This window comes from Atractosteus spatula, chromosome 20 (assembly GCF_055471065.1).
Source record: "Atractosteus spatula isolate fAtrSpa1 chromosome 20, fAtrSpa1.hap1, whole genome shotgun sequence".
NCBI classification, from domain to species: Eukaryota; Metazoa; Chordata; class Actinopteri; order Semionotiformes; family Lepisosteidae; genus Atractosteus; species Atractosteus spatula.
In genome coordinates, this window is record NC_142725.1 from 8,955,241 (window position 1) to 8,971,371 (window position 16,131).

A 16,131-nucleotide genomic window follows, 5' to 3' on the forward strand; every position below is an offset into this window, starting at 1 on the left:
ACATTGATTTACCTAACACTCGGTACTTAAGACATTTCATACAACCAAGACCAGATCTTCAGCTGTTCAAACAGAAGCCCCCACAATCCCTCACTCCCCCATCCAATGCTGACAGCATGAGCTTTCATGGTGCAGCTATCAGAGTAACCCTAGCCAGAGCTCTTCAACATCGACTAGTACTGCAATGGATATGAAACAACACAGTAATGTAAAGACATACCTGCCAAGATACAACAGGGCGCTGACAACAGTAATGATAGAGGACTAGCATTGATGTTCGTGCATGAAAAATTAATCGACAGAATGAATAAAGTTTGCACGTTATCCGAGAGGCGTGTTTTTAATATCCGACTTGTTTCGCTGTGCTTCTTGTGTGTCACCTCTGTTAAGAGGACCTCGGTCTCATAGTACTGTAAGTAAACTATGATTACCAAAGAGTGACGATTTCTTCTTTTCCTTAAGATACAACCTGATTACTTCGGCATCTTAAGTTACAACATTCCTGAAATTTAACTTGTCCCCTACTTGAACTGTCATTTTTAAATTGTTTAAAAAAAATTCTGAATAGCCATGGCAAAGTTGATTAAACTTTGGAGGAATGTGATCTTGCATTTATGCAGTTATAGGGAGGGCAAATTAAGCAGCATTAGATTTAGCTGATTGAAGTAAAAAAGGATGATTTTCTAAGGCTCCTGAGCCAAACTTTTTCTAGTCTAGTGATTCCTGACAGGGAAACGTATTATTTAAAAAAAAACAGCTGCTAATTTTAGAAAAGGAAGAGGGGAAAATGATTTAATTGCCTCTTAACAAAAACTGATGTTGCATTTAACAGGCAAGAGGAGGAATACAGATCCTAGGTTTTTTATATGAAAACAAGCATCTGTATCTGAAACAGATCAGTAAATTCAATCTAAAAAACTTTAAAGCATCCTGTGGGTGGACTGCTTTTTAAAAAAGAAGCGTTAGTTTCATCCATGCCACACATATGCATTGTGAAGCGAGCACAAGGAAAAACAAGCTAAAGCTTTCTGAATTAAAACGTTGGGAGGAAGGTCTTCTAATCAGCCTCTGTTGTTTAACCTCAGAGCTGCGTTTCCCCGGCTCACCAGCCCGTGAAGATGTCATTTCAAGGAGAGAGCTGAGGACCCAGCAACTCAACCGAGCCGCTCCGTATCGGTACCACATCTGTGACCGCAATTATTCAGATCAGTGCTTTACCTGCGCCCCCAAGCCACGCAGAGCTGAATCGCAGTCTGCAGCAGGGTTATATCTTAACCTCAAGGTAGCTCACACGAATGAGGCCATGCAAGTCAGAACAGGGTAATAATGATACGGGTATCAACCGATACGAGCAGTACAAGTGCCAACTGGTATGAAAAAAGCCATGCTGATCAGAAAAGAGTCTCAGTCTACACACACACACATAAACTATAATAGAATATCAGTCCTGCACAATTTACTGGACATAATGTGGAACAACTGCTGAGTAATGGCTTCTTCCAGCTATTTTTAAGCAAACTGCTATTTTGAAGAAGCAAGAATTGTTCCATGCAAGCATAAGAACTGAATGACACACGCAAGGAATGTAGCTGATGTTTTGTGTTAAATTTTCACGGTATTGCTCTGCACGAGAAGATGCTGCAACAACCTGATCAGTCAATTATTCACGAACACAGAAAACGCAAGTGTGTGGTGATTGAGCACGACAGAATTCTCTAACTACTCAATTTCAGCACATGAATAAATGTGTTCTGTAATGCATATGAGCTTCTGCCTTAAAACTTCATCACACTCTCTGAACAGGTCTCGCAAATTCACTTAGCACCATTAATTTGGTGTCGGACTAAGTCATGCAGAGTGACTTAAGAATATGATCGCAGCACATGAGCTGGTGTCATAATATTTTGACTCATCGTGTGTCTGTGTGTCAATGACTCCAGCCCCCTACTGTCACTTTCACTGTAATGCAAAAACCTCATATTGACAACATGCCCCTGTAAACTAGGTACTTCAATCACCAGCATGACCTCTATAAATAACTTTCAAAAGTGTGGGGGGCTGGGGGGAATGAAATAAGTAAATAAATGAATCGATGAATGAATAATAGATCACCCAGCTACCAGCCCTTCAAGCGATGTCACTGATGCAATATTAATAACCAACTCTTACTGTTAATTTCTGTTTCATCACTGACACCCTTAGCAGGAGCATGGCCGGCATAACAGACAGCTGATCTGTACATTCGATCCAGATTACGTATTTTCTTCAGTCCTTCGGGAGGCAAGAAAAGAGCAGAAGAAAAAAAAAATCTAGGAAAAGGAGCATTCCTCTGCTGTGCAGCTGCCCAGCAATTATTACAGTTCCCCCCCACCCCTCCATGCAGGTAACAGGAATTTGGCCTACACCAGTTCAACACCGCCCGGCAGCTAGTTGGACTTAACCATGCGACCCCCATGCGCTTTGTCATGCAGTCCAGCGAGCTCACTGCTCTGCTGAGGGGACAGCTCTTCCTATGCACCGTCCACCTGCGCTCTAGCACCAGGCTCTCCTGCTGCAGGCAGTGCCTTTCACAGCCAGAGGCGCAGATCGTACGACGGTCGGTCTTTGCACAGTGCCGGCGGAAGGGATCTCAGGCATTGGCGAGCAGAGGCTGAATTTACGGACGTAAACGTAACGTTCGGGCACTGGCGAAGTAACTAACGTTACGCTAGTCCACCTGAAGATGGGTCCATGTACTACAGCAAGTCCTTAATTAGTCTGCGGTGGCGTATGGCCTTAACGACGCTGATCTGTCCCGCGTAGTAACTCACAGCAACTAAAACCGCACTCCTGGACACTGCTTTGCCTAGACCTTGTCACGACTTACTGCTAGGAAGCAGAATTAAAAAAAAAAAACTGAAGCCGATGAGCAAATGATCCATTAGCTCTGAAGAATATTTAGAGTATTTTTAAGATAAAATAATAAATAAGAGCAAAACTGTTCTTTGCGGGGTTTTTTTAGTTCTATTCTTTTTGCTGGTGGCACTTTTCCCCCCTCGTATTATTACTAATTTACCAAGACGTGCCTCCCTGATGATTACTGAAGCGGCCAGCAATCAGGCTCATTGTGAGCCTGGCGTTCGCTGATTCGGGTCGATTTGTTTTTTAGCTCTGGTTTGGCGAATCAAGCTCTGAAATCGATACCGAGGGCCTTCGGAGCCCAGGTGAGACTTGTTAAACTGCGGATTTGGGATGGTACAGATCCTTTCAGAAGCTTGTGCAGGAGAGAGGTTTTCATTTGTCCCTGCTTAAGCAATTTAATTGAAAATTAAAATCTTAACCCTGATCGTCTGTGGCACAAACTCCTGCATAATGATGTCTGAACAGTATAAAGTTATCCGGCAAATTTAATTTTCTTCTAACTCCAGACTGTTGGGGCAGCAGTGAATTTCATTGATATAGGAGATCAGCACAAGAAAAGCTTCCCCTTCATTTAATTTAATAAAAGATAAGTTTCAGTAAGGGACCAGAAGATAAAAAAGAAACTTGTGGGAGTGAAATATTAGAAGGAATAGAAAGAAATCCTGCATGTGCTATACCGTAATTAATGAGTGCTATTTGTAGCTATACAAATCTCATGTTGAGACGCAAATTAGATCAAGTTAAAACATAAACTGTTGACCTTTGAATAAGAAATTAAAAGGGAATATATCGAGAAAGAAAGGCCTGAGAGGATGTACTCTGGTCCACACGTCTAAAACTTTAAACCAGTCGGTGGCATAATTTATCACCATCAGACAAAAGTGCCGACCAGCTGAGCAGCCTTGCACGCAGTCAGGAATCAGAAAGTTCACAGAGACTCGTAGGAGCTCCTAGGAATGCCCAGCCGACAAGGCTCAGTTCGCAGGACTCAGGACTGGGAAGTCATTGCCTGTAAGTGCAGCAGGGATTATCATCAGAGTTCTCCCATGGAATCTGCGCTGGGATGAGTTCCTGCTCAACTGTCCTGGGTAACTGAAGGGCAAAGGGAGAAGACCACCTCCTACTGCCCCTCACTCCTCTCCACTGCCACTGAGTCACTCCTGATCCTACTGTCTCTCACTCCTCTCCACTGCCACTGAGTCACTCCTGATCCTACTGCCTCTCACTCCTCCCCACTACCACTGTGTCACTCCTGATCCTACTGCCTCTCATTCCTCCCCACTGCCACTGAGTCACTCCTGAGGCTCATTCCTCCCCACTGCCACTGAGTCACTCCTGATCCTACTGCCTCTCACTCCTCCCCACTGCCACTGAGTCACTCCTGATCCTACTGCCTCTCACTCCTCCCCACTCACACTGTGTCACTCCTGATCCTACTGCCCCTTACTCCTCCCCACTGCCATTGAGTCACTCCTGATCCTACTGCCTCTCACTCCTCTCCACTGCCACTGAGTCACTCCTGATCCTACTGCCTCTCACTCCTCCCCACTGCCACTGTGTCACTCCTGATCCTACTGCCTCTCACTCCTCCCCACTCACACTGTGTCACTCCTGATCCTACTGCCTCTCACTCCTCCCCACTGCCACTGAGTCACTCCTGATCCTACTGCCTCTCACTCCTCCCCACTGCCACTGTGTCACTCCTGATCCTACTGCCTCTCACTCCTCCCCACTGCCACTGTCACTCCTGATCCTACTGCCTCTCACTCCTCCCCACTGCCACTGAGTCACTCCTGATCCTACTGCCCCTCACTCCTCTCCACTGCCACTGAGTCACTCCTGATCCTACTGCCCCTCACTCCTCCCCACTCACACTGTCACTCCTGATCCTACTGCCTCTCACACCTCTCCACTCACACTGAGTCACTCCTGATCCTACTGCCTCTCACTCCTCCCCACTGCCACTGAGTCACTCCTGATCCTACTGCCTCTCACTCCTCTCCACTGCCACTGAGTCACTCCTGATCCTACTGCCTCTCACTCCTCTCCACTCACACTGAGTCACTCCTGATCTTACTGCCCCTCACTCCTCTCCACTGCCACTGAGTCACTCCTGATCCTACTGCCCCTCACTCCTCCCCACTCACACTGTCACTCCTGATCCTACTGCCTCTCACACCTCTCCACTGCCACTGAGTCACTCCTGATCCTACTGCCTCTCACTCCTCCCCACTCACACTGAGTCACTCCTGATCCTACTGCCTCTCACTCCTCCCCACTGCCACTGAGTCACTCCTTATCCTACTGCCTCTCACTCCTCCCCACTCACACTGAGTCACTCCTGATCCTACTGCCCCTCACTCCTCCCCACTGCCACTGTCACTCCTGATCCTACTGCCTCTCACTCCTCTCCACTCACACTGAGTCACTCCTGATCCTACTGCCTCTCACTCCTCTCCACTGCCACTGTCACTCCTGATCCTACTGCCTCTCACTCCTCCCCACTCACACTGTGTCACTCCTGATCCTATTGCCTCTCATTCCTCCCCACTGCCACTGAGTCACTCCTGATCCTACTGCCTCTCACTCCTCCCCACTCACACTGTGTCACTCCTGATCCTACTGCCTCTCACTCCTCCCCACTGCCATTGAGTCACTCCTGATCCTACTGCCTCTCACTCCTCCCCACTGCCACCGTGTCACTCCTGATCCTACTGCCTCTCACTCCTGTCCACTGCCACTGAGTCACTCCTGATCCTACTGCCCCTCACTCCTCTCCACTGCCACTGTCACTCCTGATCCTACTGCCTCTCACTCCTCCCCACTGCCACCGTGTCACTCCTGATCCTACTGCCTCTCACTCCTCCCCACTGCCACTGAGTCACTCCTGATCCTACTGCCCCTCACTCCTCTCCACTGCCACTGTCACTCCTGATCCTACTGCCTCTCACTCCTCCCCACTGCCACTGAGTCACTCCTGATCCTACTGCCTCTCACTCCTCCCCACTCACACTGTGTCACTCCTGATCCTACTGCCTCTCACTCCTCCCCACTGCCACTGTGACACTCCTGATCTTACTGCCTCACTCCTCCCCACTCACACTGAGTCACTCCTGATCCTACTGCCTCTCACTCCTCTCCACTGCCACTGAGTCACTCCTGATCCTACTGCCTCTCACTCCTCTCCACTGCCATTGAGTCACTCCTGATCCTACTGCCTCTCACTCCTCCCCACTGCCACTGTGTCACTCCTGATCCTACTGCCTCTCACTCCTCCCCACTCACACTGAGTCACTCCTGATCCTACTGCCTCTCACTCCTCCCCACTGCCACTGAGTCACTCCTGATCCTACTGCCTCTCACTCCTCCCCACTCACACTGAGTCACTCCTGATCCTACTGCCCCTCACTCCTCCCCACTGCCACTGTCACTCCTGATCCTACTGCCTCTCACTCCTCTCCACTCACACTGAGTCACTCCTGATCCTACTGCCTCTCACTCCTCTCCACTGCCACTGTCACTCCTGATCCTACTGCCTCTCACTCCTCCCCACTCACACTGTGTCACTCCTGATCCTATTGCCTCTCATTCCTCCCCACTGCCACTGAGTCACTCCTGATCCTACTGCCTCTCACTCCTCCCCACTCACACTGTGTCACTCCTGATCCTACTGCCTCTCACTCCTCCCCACTGCCATTGAGTCACTCCTGATCCCACTGCCTCTCACTCCTCCCCACTGCCATTGAGTCACTCCTGATCCTACTGCCTCTCACTCCTCCCCACTGCCACCGTGTCACTCCTGATCCTACTGCCTCTCACTCCTGTCCACTGCCACTGAGTCACTCCTGATCCTACTGCCCCTCACTCCTCTCCACTGCCACTGTCACTCCTGATCCTACTGCCTCTCACTCCTCCCCACTGCCACCGTGTCACTCCTGATCCTACTGCCTCTCACTCCTCCCCACTGCCACTGAGTCACTCCTGATCCTACTGCCCCTCACTCCTCTCCACTGCCACTGTCACTCCTGATCCTACTGCCTCTCACTCCTCCCCACTGCCACTGAGTCACTCCTGATCCTACTGCCTCTCACTCCTCCCCACTCACACTGTGTCACTCCTGATCCTACTGCCTCTCACTCCTCCCCACTGCCACTGTGTCACTCCTGATCCTACTGCCTCTCACACCTCCCCACTGCCACTGAGTCACTCCTGATCCTACTGCCTCTCACTCCTCTCCACTCACACTGAGTCACTCCTGATCCTACTGCCTCTCACACCTCTCCACTGCCACTGAGTCACTCCTGATCCTACTGCCTCTCACTCCTCTCCACTCACACTGAGTCACTCCTGATCCTACTGCCTCTCACTCCTCCCCACTGCCACTGAGTCACTCCTGATCCTACTGCCTCTCACTCCTCTCCACTCACACTGAGTCACTCCTGATCCTACTGCCTCTCACTCCTCCCCACTGCCACTGAGTCACTCCTTATCCTACTGCCTCTCACTCCTCCCCACTGCCACTGAGTCACTCCTGATCCTACTGCCTCTCACTCCTCTCCACTGCCACTGAGTCACTCCTGATCCTACTGCCTCTCACTCCTCCCCACTGCCACTGAGTCACTCCTGATCCTACTGCCTCTCACTCCTCCCCACTGCCACTGAGTCACTCCTGATCCCACTGCCTCTCACTCCTCCCCACTGCCACTGAGTCACTCCTGATCCTACTGCCTCTCACTCCTCCCCACTTACACTGTGTCACTCCTGATCCTACTGCCTCTCACTCCTCCCCACTCACACTGTGTCACTCCTGATCCTACTGCCTCTCACTCCTCCCCACTGCCACTGAGTCACTCCTGATCCTACTGCCTCTCACTCCTCCCCACTGCCACTGTCACTCCTTATCCTACTGCCTCTCACTCCTCCCCACTGCCACTGAGTCACTCCTGATCCTACTGCCCCTCACTCCTCCCCACTCACACTGAGTCACTCCTGATCCTACTGCCCCTCACTCCTCCCCACTCACACTGAGTCACTCCTGATCCTACTGCCTCTCACTCCTCCCCACTGCCACTGAGTCACTCCTGATCCTACTGCCCCTCACTCCTCCCCACTCATACTGTGTCACTCCTGATCTTACTGCCTCCCACTCCTTCCCACTGCCACTGTGTCACTCCTGATCCTACTGCCTCTCACTCCTCCCCACTGCCACTGAGTCACTCCTGATCCTACTGCCTCTCACTCCTCCCCACTGCCACTGTCACTCCTGATCCTACTGCCTCTCACTCCTCTCCACTCACACTGTGTCACTCCTGATCCTACTGCCTCACTCCTCTCCACTGCCACTGAGTCACTCCTGATCCTGACCCAAACAACAAGTCACCACTGAATTCAATCTGGGATTTCCACAGTGCAGGGGGAATTCTTTTGGATTTTGGGAAAATCCAATCCAGGATTTTGGGAAATGGCTGATGCATCCTCCAGCTGCGTGAGCACATAGAAGGACACAGGCTGATCAGACAACGAAAGTGCTGTCCTCCTGGCTTTTCTTAGACAAGAGCAGGAGAAAGCCAGGAATTAGAGGTTAATCACACAAGTGCCACATTTAAATCCAACAAATCTCCAGCATCAGGAAAACCTCTGAAGCAGAGCTGCCCAATCCTGCATCTACGAGCTTTCATCTCAGCCCAGCTCTTAACGACCTTAATTAGCTCATTACAGGCTTAGCTGGACCACTTCAACAGCTTCTCCCTGTTCTTCAGGTAGTGCTGCTGTAAAGAGATCTGGGAAACCTGCAGGCCTTCTGTCTGAACGTCCAGGACCAGAACTGGAGGACCCTTGACTAGAGAGAACCCGGGCTCGGAAACACTGTGTTTACCTTATTTCACCGCATTCGATGTCAAAGAAAAAAAGTAGCTGGACGACTCTGGGGACAGCATAATAGAGCTGGCTGCCACCTGAACAGGTGGCACTCTGGGGCATTTCTGACTGTAGTGATCGAGCCTGTACGTAAGTCAGTGGTCTCATGTAAAATACGTGCCACAGGACCCCACCTCCGCTATTAGAGCACTGAAGAAAGCCTGATTTCGCTTAAAGCACTCTCGACTGGAGTCACCACTCCAGTCAGGGTTTCCACAAAGCCCTGAGCAACTGTGGGGCTCCACAGAGAACGAGGGAACTCTGTGCTTCATGTGAAAAACGCAGGTTAAAAAAAAAAACCGCAAAAGGTATTGCCTGTGTGACATAACATATAAATTATTGTTAAGCTTAAAATATAGAGTGAGCTCTCTTTTTATTTTCTACTTTAAGGGGAATTCTTACAGCAGAAATTAGAGGAACCTGAAGCTGACTTTTATAGCACAACACCGCCACCTTCTGGTACTTGTTTTAAAAAGCCTACCAAAGGATACACACGGAGCTTGAGTTTAAAAGTGAAAATGCGCAGTTTTATTATTAGACCATTTAAAGCAAAAAAAAACTACACCCAGAAAACGATGAATTAATATGTATTCCGTTGAAATCGTCGTGTTGACTCTGAATAATACTGAAGTGTTCTCAGTTTACACTATCCGTACTTAATGAAAACTGATGATATGAACTGGAAATAAACGTCCTCTTGGTGTACACGTTTCTCAATCTGTGCTTCAGACTAAGAAAACTTTTCAATTAAACTGTGAGGCGTTGGGAACACGAAACGATTTTCGTTAAAAATGTCGAGTTAAAGTTTTTTTTTTTACAAAATCTAAACTGATGTCCTTGTTTATAATTATAACACAGCATGCTAGCTTCTCCCATTACCTCGAGCTTAATATCCACTTTTTTTGGCAATCAGGAATTAATTAGTGGAAATGAAATCAGATTTTATTCTCTCTACTGTGATTACACGGTTTCCATTCCGCCTAAACGCTCAAAGATTCGGGTTAATTACAGCCATAGATTTCACCTACGGTTTTTGTATTAGCGCTTTCCCTCTCTCTGTCGCCACCTGCTGGCCACCCCCCCCCCCCCCCCAACGTTCGCTGTGATAAAATATTATTTTTAAAGATACAGTGTTTTTTCCCCGACAAAACGCCATGAAGGATGACTTTTCCGGGATCCGCTACACCTTCGTTTCGTGTATCTATCCAGTGGCTTATTGACAAAAACGGGGAATCTTTAGGGATACGGCTTGGAAATAACACTTTGTCCCCCGACCCTCTCAGCTGTGTGATCCCGAGCCCATTCATTACAGAGACCCCCCGAATGGTGTACTAACCTTGTAACAACCCTTCCCAATTAATTTCATAACACTAAAAACTAATGTGGCCGGCATCTCCATCAGCATTCCGGTTCCCATGCCGTGTCGTTGTTTCAGTAGTAGCCGTCGCACTCTTATTTGAAATGCTGTGAGTTCTACGATTGCTTGGTTTTTGTTTTCAAAATGTGAGCGGTACGGAAAAGATTCCGTGGCTCGATTTGTATCCGTTTTTGCATTATTCGGATGCGCTTAATTTAACTAATTATTTTTTTTTATCGCCGAAGTCCTGTTTTAATGTCATATCGGATTTTAATTATCCACAGTGCTGTGCCATACATCGATTTGTTATAGGATAATTCCTGACATTTAAATATATTGATAAGCATAAAGAACAGAATGCAAGCGACACGCCGAGACGAAACAGTAGTAAGAATAAAGTAGGTTTGTTTCCTCGCGTTCCTGTGTGGGGGTGGGCGGCAAGAACAGTTTTCAATTCACTTTGACATACTAAAATAGCATTTTTAAACACCTGCTTAACTGTTTTTTTCCCCACCCCGCACCGAGAACGTGCTTTCGAGATTAATTTCAGATGTCCTCACGCCGTCCTCTTTAGCCACTAAACATACACGCGTTTAAAATGACATGGGGAGAAAAAGGCAGCCCGCTTCTATCGTAATATCGTTTCCGAACAACATTGCCACAAACGTCTGCGTGTTCGCAGCGCATTCTTTGAAAACGATGTGCCACCTAATCGTGGGATTTCTCGCAAAGCGTGCGTTTTTCTGAGCGTATTTCGTTTTAATACGGTACTAGGGGATCCAGTTGTTAAGAAACAACACAAGTCACTAGCTTGGGGGAAAAAATCAATCCCGTTTGTATAACATCACTATTAAATAGCCCGTCTATACCTGCTCTTCCTCGCCTGATCACATCCCGAATATCCTGACGTTACTGTACTTCAATGTGTTCTTTCCTACTGTAGCTAGCTATCAATGTAGAGGAATCCTAGTTTAAGATCAGAAACGGGGGAAATTCATGCATTTACAGTATCTCGCCGTGATGCAAATGGGTTGATTTAAGGGAAAATTGCCTTTCGCTACATTATGAGGTAAAAACAGAAGTTGACACTTAGTGTCTGCGTGCTGACACTTACGTTACGCTCGGTAATACTGAAGGACAGAATAAAAAAAATTAAAATATGTATAATTTTCCGCTATTTCAGTCCCCTTGCTTTTAATACATGGACATTTCTCCTCGGCTTTTTCTATTTCGGAAGAAATATTGGACCTACGGGGTTTTCAAAAGCTCTACGAGTCTCCCGCTCCGTCCTTCCCTCTTCTGGGTTTTAAACCAAATAAATTACATTTTGGTAAAAATGAAAAATTAATTCCGTTATTTCTCTCTTACCTTCCGGCTTGTTTTCGGCAGCCATTTCCCCTCCGCGCGCCACATCCTCCTCCTCCTCCTCGCGACCGGGGGGACCACGCGCGTGCACGGCTAGGACAGCACGCGGGGGGGAGGGCGGGGGGAGGGGGGGAGCAGCAGGCGAGCCCCAACGAATTCCCCGCTCCCATTGGTGGAAGTCGAGGTGACTGCCAGGGATGCCAGCCAATGGCCCGCGACTTACGACAAAATATCCCGCCCTCACGGGCCATCCAGCCCTTCATTGGTCAAGAGTTAATATTTAGGGACACCTTGACAAGCTCGCAGCCAATAAGCGCTGTACGATGTAAGTCGTGTTGGTTCTGAGTCATGGACGCTCGGTGACTGCAATTTTGGGAAGGAATAATTGGAATGGTGGGTTTCATGTGGTGTCTGCTAATATTATTGCCGTTTATAGAAATCCGTTATCACCCACTGTATGGTGGCAGCAGACGCTTGCCTTTATATAACCTACATACACGCTTTGCCTATTCTGTGTTGCCTTGTGGAAAGCGGGTGGGGGACATAGATCGTGGTTGCTTGGCAATATGAGTTTATATTTATAATGGTTGAGGTACACGTGAATGCTAACATCATCCCCGACTACGGCACGTCGGCTGTTCCTCCACACCGAGCTCCCGACGAGCACTTTCTCCAGTATAATCTTGCGCCTCAGGCGTGTACCGGCACTTGTTACAGAAAGAATTATTCTATATTATAGCCGTTGTTCTGGAAACCACGACCCTGGGCTGCGTGCGTTTGTTTCTCGGCTCGCCCGAGACGCACTCCGCCCGGTCTCTCCTGGACGCCGGGTTGTTCGCGCTGCCCGTGTTAAAGGCCACACTGGTGTCTTAGGAGAGGGTCGCTTCGGCTGAACCGGAGTTGGGAGCTCAGTCTTTTTAATGCAAACGCCATCTCTTGCTCCTCCACCGCGTCCCGGACGCGCTGAGCCGCGTTAAAATAGAAGTAGCAAAACACAGAGTCGCATGCCGGTCCAGTCCCTGGCTGTCTCGCCCGAACCCCCACCCCCCTCGAACGGGCGGCCCCGTCGGAATAAGAAAGTTCCTGCTTCGCACACTTTTAGTTTTAGTTTCAAAGGGGCTTGTTTTCTGATTTGGCAGCTGTTCGGGGCTGACGCGAGGAAATCGAGCTCGTCCGGCTCCCGGATCGGTTTTCCTCGCCGCTGCCCGTCGTCGACGGCGGGCAGGCCGTGAGAACGCAGTGATCACTCGGGGCTGAGGTGCGGCTCGTCCCTCGGCGCGGTCCGCCACACAGGAGCCCTCCAGCGGGGCATCGCGATGAAAGCGGGCGGACAGATCCAGCTCCACTCCAGGAGCTGGGTTCTGGACCCGCGTGTAAGCTTGTTTGACTGGAATACCCAGTTTGACAGGCAGGGTTGTTTTTTTTTAAAGTTTCCTAAAAAAAAAAAAAAACCCTTCAAAACTTAGAGACTGTGTAGGAGAAACACGGCCATTTACCCGGCTCGGATAAGCAATATCGAAATGTGTCGCTCATTGTGAGAACAGGTTGTTCTCTCCCGGAGGGCTTTCCAGTCCTGGGCGATGGAGCCGATAGCGGCCGATTAAGCAAGTCACAGCCGCGCCATAAACGTAGCACCGAGTTCGTGTGGCCGGGCGAGGTGGTACCTAGTGGGTGGGTGATATCGGGGAGATTAAAGTCGATAGACTGAATTGGCCCCAGAAGTTCTTTTCAAAATGTGTTTCTCCCCGAACTGTTCACCGGAAAAGAGGAGCTAAACTGAAGAAAAAAAACAACCCCAAAATAATCGCTCGGAAAAGGGGTCCCCGTTCTGCTCGTGTCAGCCTCCGGTAGTGTAAGGGGTGAAAAGCAGTAAACTGCCCCTCCGATGTCCCCCAGCCAGCAGCTTCAGCGGAGACAGCTGCCCGACACCGCCAACCATTTGTGTAAAGTTAGACCAGCACAGTTGACCTTGCCAGGTGTTTGAGACCAGTACCGCCGGAGCCTTCAAGAATCGGTCATTTCTGGCTGTCGGGACACGACCTAGATGCGTTTTCCTTTTGTGTGAATGTCGCCGGCGGCGAAGCCAGCGCGGTGGAGAGCGAGCCGGGGTGCTGAACGGACAGCTCCCGGCTTGAGAGCCGGGGAGGGGCCGCCGCCGGGACAGGCTGAAGGCGAGGCGCGCCAATTGAACCCGCGGTAGCAATGCCTTCGGTGTTGTCGGGGTTTTTTTAAAAAAAAAACAAACAAAAAGCGCACCGAAACAGCTTTCTCAAAGTTGCGCGGAGTTTCAAAGCACTTCCTTCCATGCGGATCAAAGCAGGGAGATTGCAGTGTCACCCGATATTAAGCACATATTACGCTAACGTCTGAAAGTGAATGCGTCATTCCTCCCTTGTTTACTTTGGTTGTACACGTCCGATAATGTCGTTCAAAAAGGATTAGCAGTATGTATTTATGCCCAGACGGGATTTTTTAATAGTCCCACCTAATTATTTTATTTTTTTTTTAATTTAAGAACTGAAGTCGAGAAGGTTGTCGGTGCTCTTTAGAATTCACAAGGCCGCTTTCTTAATGGCTAGAAGCCCAATGTCTTCCTAATAGAAAGCGAAAGGGATTAATGGAGAGAGAATGGGCGTCGCGCAGTAACGCGAAAAAGTTTCACTTTTTTTTCGGTGTTAATCCTGGCTTGTGTTTAGTCTTGCCTGCTGTTTTCTTGCCTGTGAAGCGCAATAACTCCCCCTTTCGCCCGTCAGGCAATACTTTATTGAATTATTGGGATTCCTAGATCTACATGTTTGAGTCGGCTTCCTGCTTACTCTGTTAATAAGGTACATTATTACGCTCTGTCTTTATCTTGATTTAAGCCAGTGTTGCACGGGGTAATCATTGTTTTTCTTCTTGGAATTCTAATTGTGCTAATGTGAACCTAATCTAGCGCGCATATAGTTAATTGAAAGCTGATAGCGGAGTGTCGGCGGGGTAAATGCAGAAGCCGGGTTGTTGTTGTTTTAAAGCTTAACAAGCGATGGTCGCCTAAATACATCCACTAAATTCCGCTTTCTTTTCAAATTCTCCACGGGGAGGAAAAACTCGGATAGCTAATCCTGGATGAGTATGCCATCACCTCGCGATTGCTAACGCGTCGAATCGAAGACGCGTTACGAAAGCCGTCTTGTTGACCCTTTCCCCCAACGGGACGCGCTGGAACCCGTGTCGCAATAGTTTGGATTAACTTCAAGAAGCCGTGTCTTCGAGCTCGATGGTGAATAATAATAATAATAATAATAATAATAATAATAATAATAATAATAAAGACCCCCCTGTCATCACGCTTTCACATATGAAATCTTCATTAAATTAGGGTGTGCATGCTAGACACAAGAAATAACAGATTTGTTGAATGACATAAATTCGCATTAGAAGACTTCGGAGACCACTTCGATAAATCTGCACGTTTAAGTCACTCACACGCACGCTTTGTCCTGCAGATATCTGCAACTCCAGTGTGGTGTAAACGCCAGAGCTCAGACGTGACTGACACGGTTCGCTTGTTTTACGCTACCGGCATTTTCACAAACTTTTATTTCCTACGGATTGGTTTCATAATTCCGGTTCTTGCCTGGAGACCTAGAAAGAGGCCGACCGGAGGCGAGATGAAGGCTTCCGAAAATATTTCAGGGTTCCTTCGGGAATTGGGGATGTGAAATACCCAGGGGCGATGATCTCATCGTGCTCTTTACATTTGTTTCTTTTTTAATCTTTAGAAACGGTAATGTACCGTACAGAAGGAGCTCGAATAGGTTCCTGTCTTCGCTCTCTTTATTGACGCATATTGTCAGTTTGCTGATCAATAATACTGACACGTTTATCACGCGGCGAGGCTCGACCTGTTCTCCTCAGCGGATGAAGATAAAGTTACACGTTTCAAACTAAACGTTGTGGTAGCTTCTGGAATTACGACGATGTGAATGTCTATGTCGTGCCCTGCCCTGTTGTCTACTTCCAAATGTCTTGTGAAATTCTCAAAATCAGCATCTTACGGGTCGAGAGTGATTTACTGACGAGGAACTTCACGGAAATGTACCGTGTTTGCCAAATGTCCCCTAGAGTAATCTAACTAGTGCAAAAGGGAAATGCCCTTCTCTTGCGCGCAAAGAGCAATCTCAGTTGCTCATTTCAGTGAAAATTGACACAGTCGCTTTATCAACATCGTCACAAAACGTCCGATCGAGCTATTTCAGAAGCTCCTCGCCTTGGTTCTCAGAACCCGTTTTCAAAGGAGCGAATTATTTCCTTGGCTTTTAATCCCTCGTGTTTGCTCTTCCTGCAGCGGATGGTTTCCGCAGCTGGAGCGCCAGTGACGCGCTGTGTTCTGCAGAGAAGCGCCGGTGTCTGGGCAGCGAGCAGTAGTCACGCTGTTTGGAAGCTGTATTCGGAGAGCGACTGTCTGAACGGAGCCCTGACAGTCGATATCACCGGATGCTAAAGTAACAAATACATTGATCCTTTCAAGTGCTAGAGTCTCGCTGCTGTGTGCGTGTTTGTTGGGGGAAAAAAACGTGACAGAGACAGAGAGTGTGAAGGAGGTTGGG

General features: G+C 48.5%; 1 protein-coding gene across 2 annotated transcripts in view; it reads right to left on the bottom strand.

The window, feature by feature from the left end:
• Positions 1-11,586, bottom strand: part of LOC148817486 (calmodulin-binding transcription activator 1-like) — a 421,546-nt gene extending 409,960 nt beyond the window's left edge. For both annotated transcript variants that reach the window (XM_088937940.1, XM_088937938.1), the window contains exons 1-2: positions 11,543-11,586; positions 2,170-2,271 (exon numbers count right to left, since the gene is read on the bottom strand). In XM_088937940.1, the coding sequence (XP_088794066.1) occupies positions 2,170-2,271; positions 11,543-11,567 (127 nt within the window). In that variant the 5' untranslated portion in view covers positions 11,568-11,586. The remainder of the gene's footprint in view (positions 1-2,169; positions 2,272-11,542) is intronic.
• Between the last annotated feature and the right edge of the window lie 4,545 nt (positions 11,587-16,131).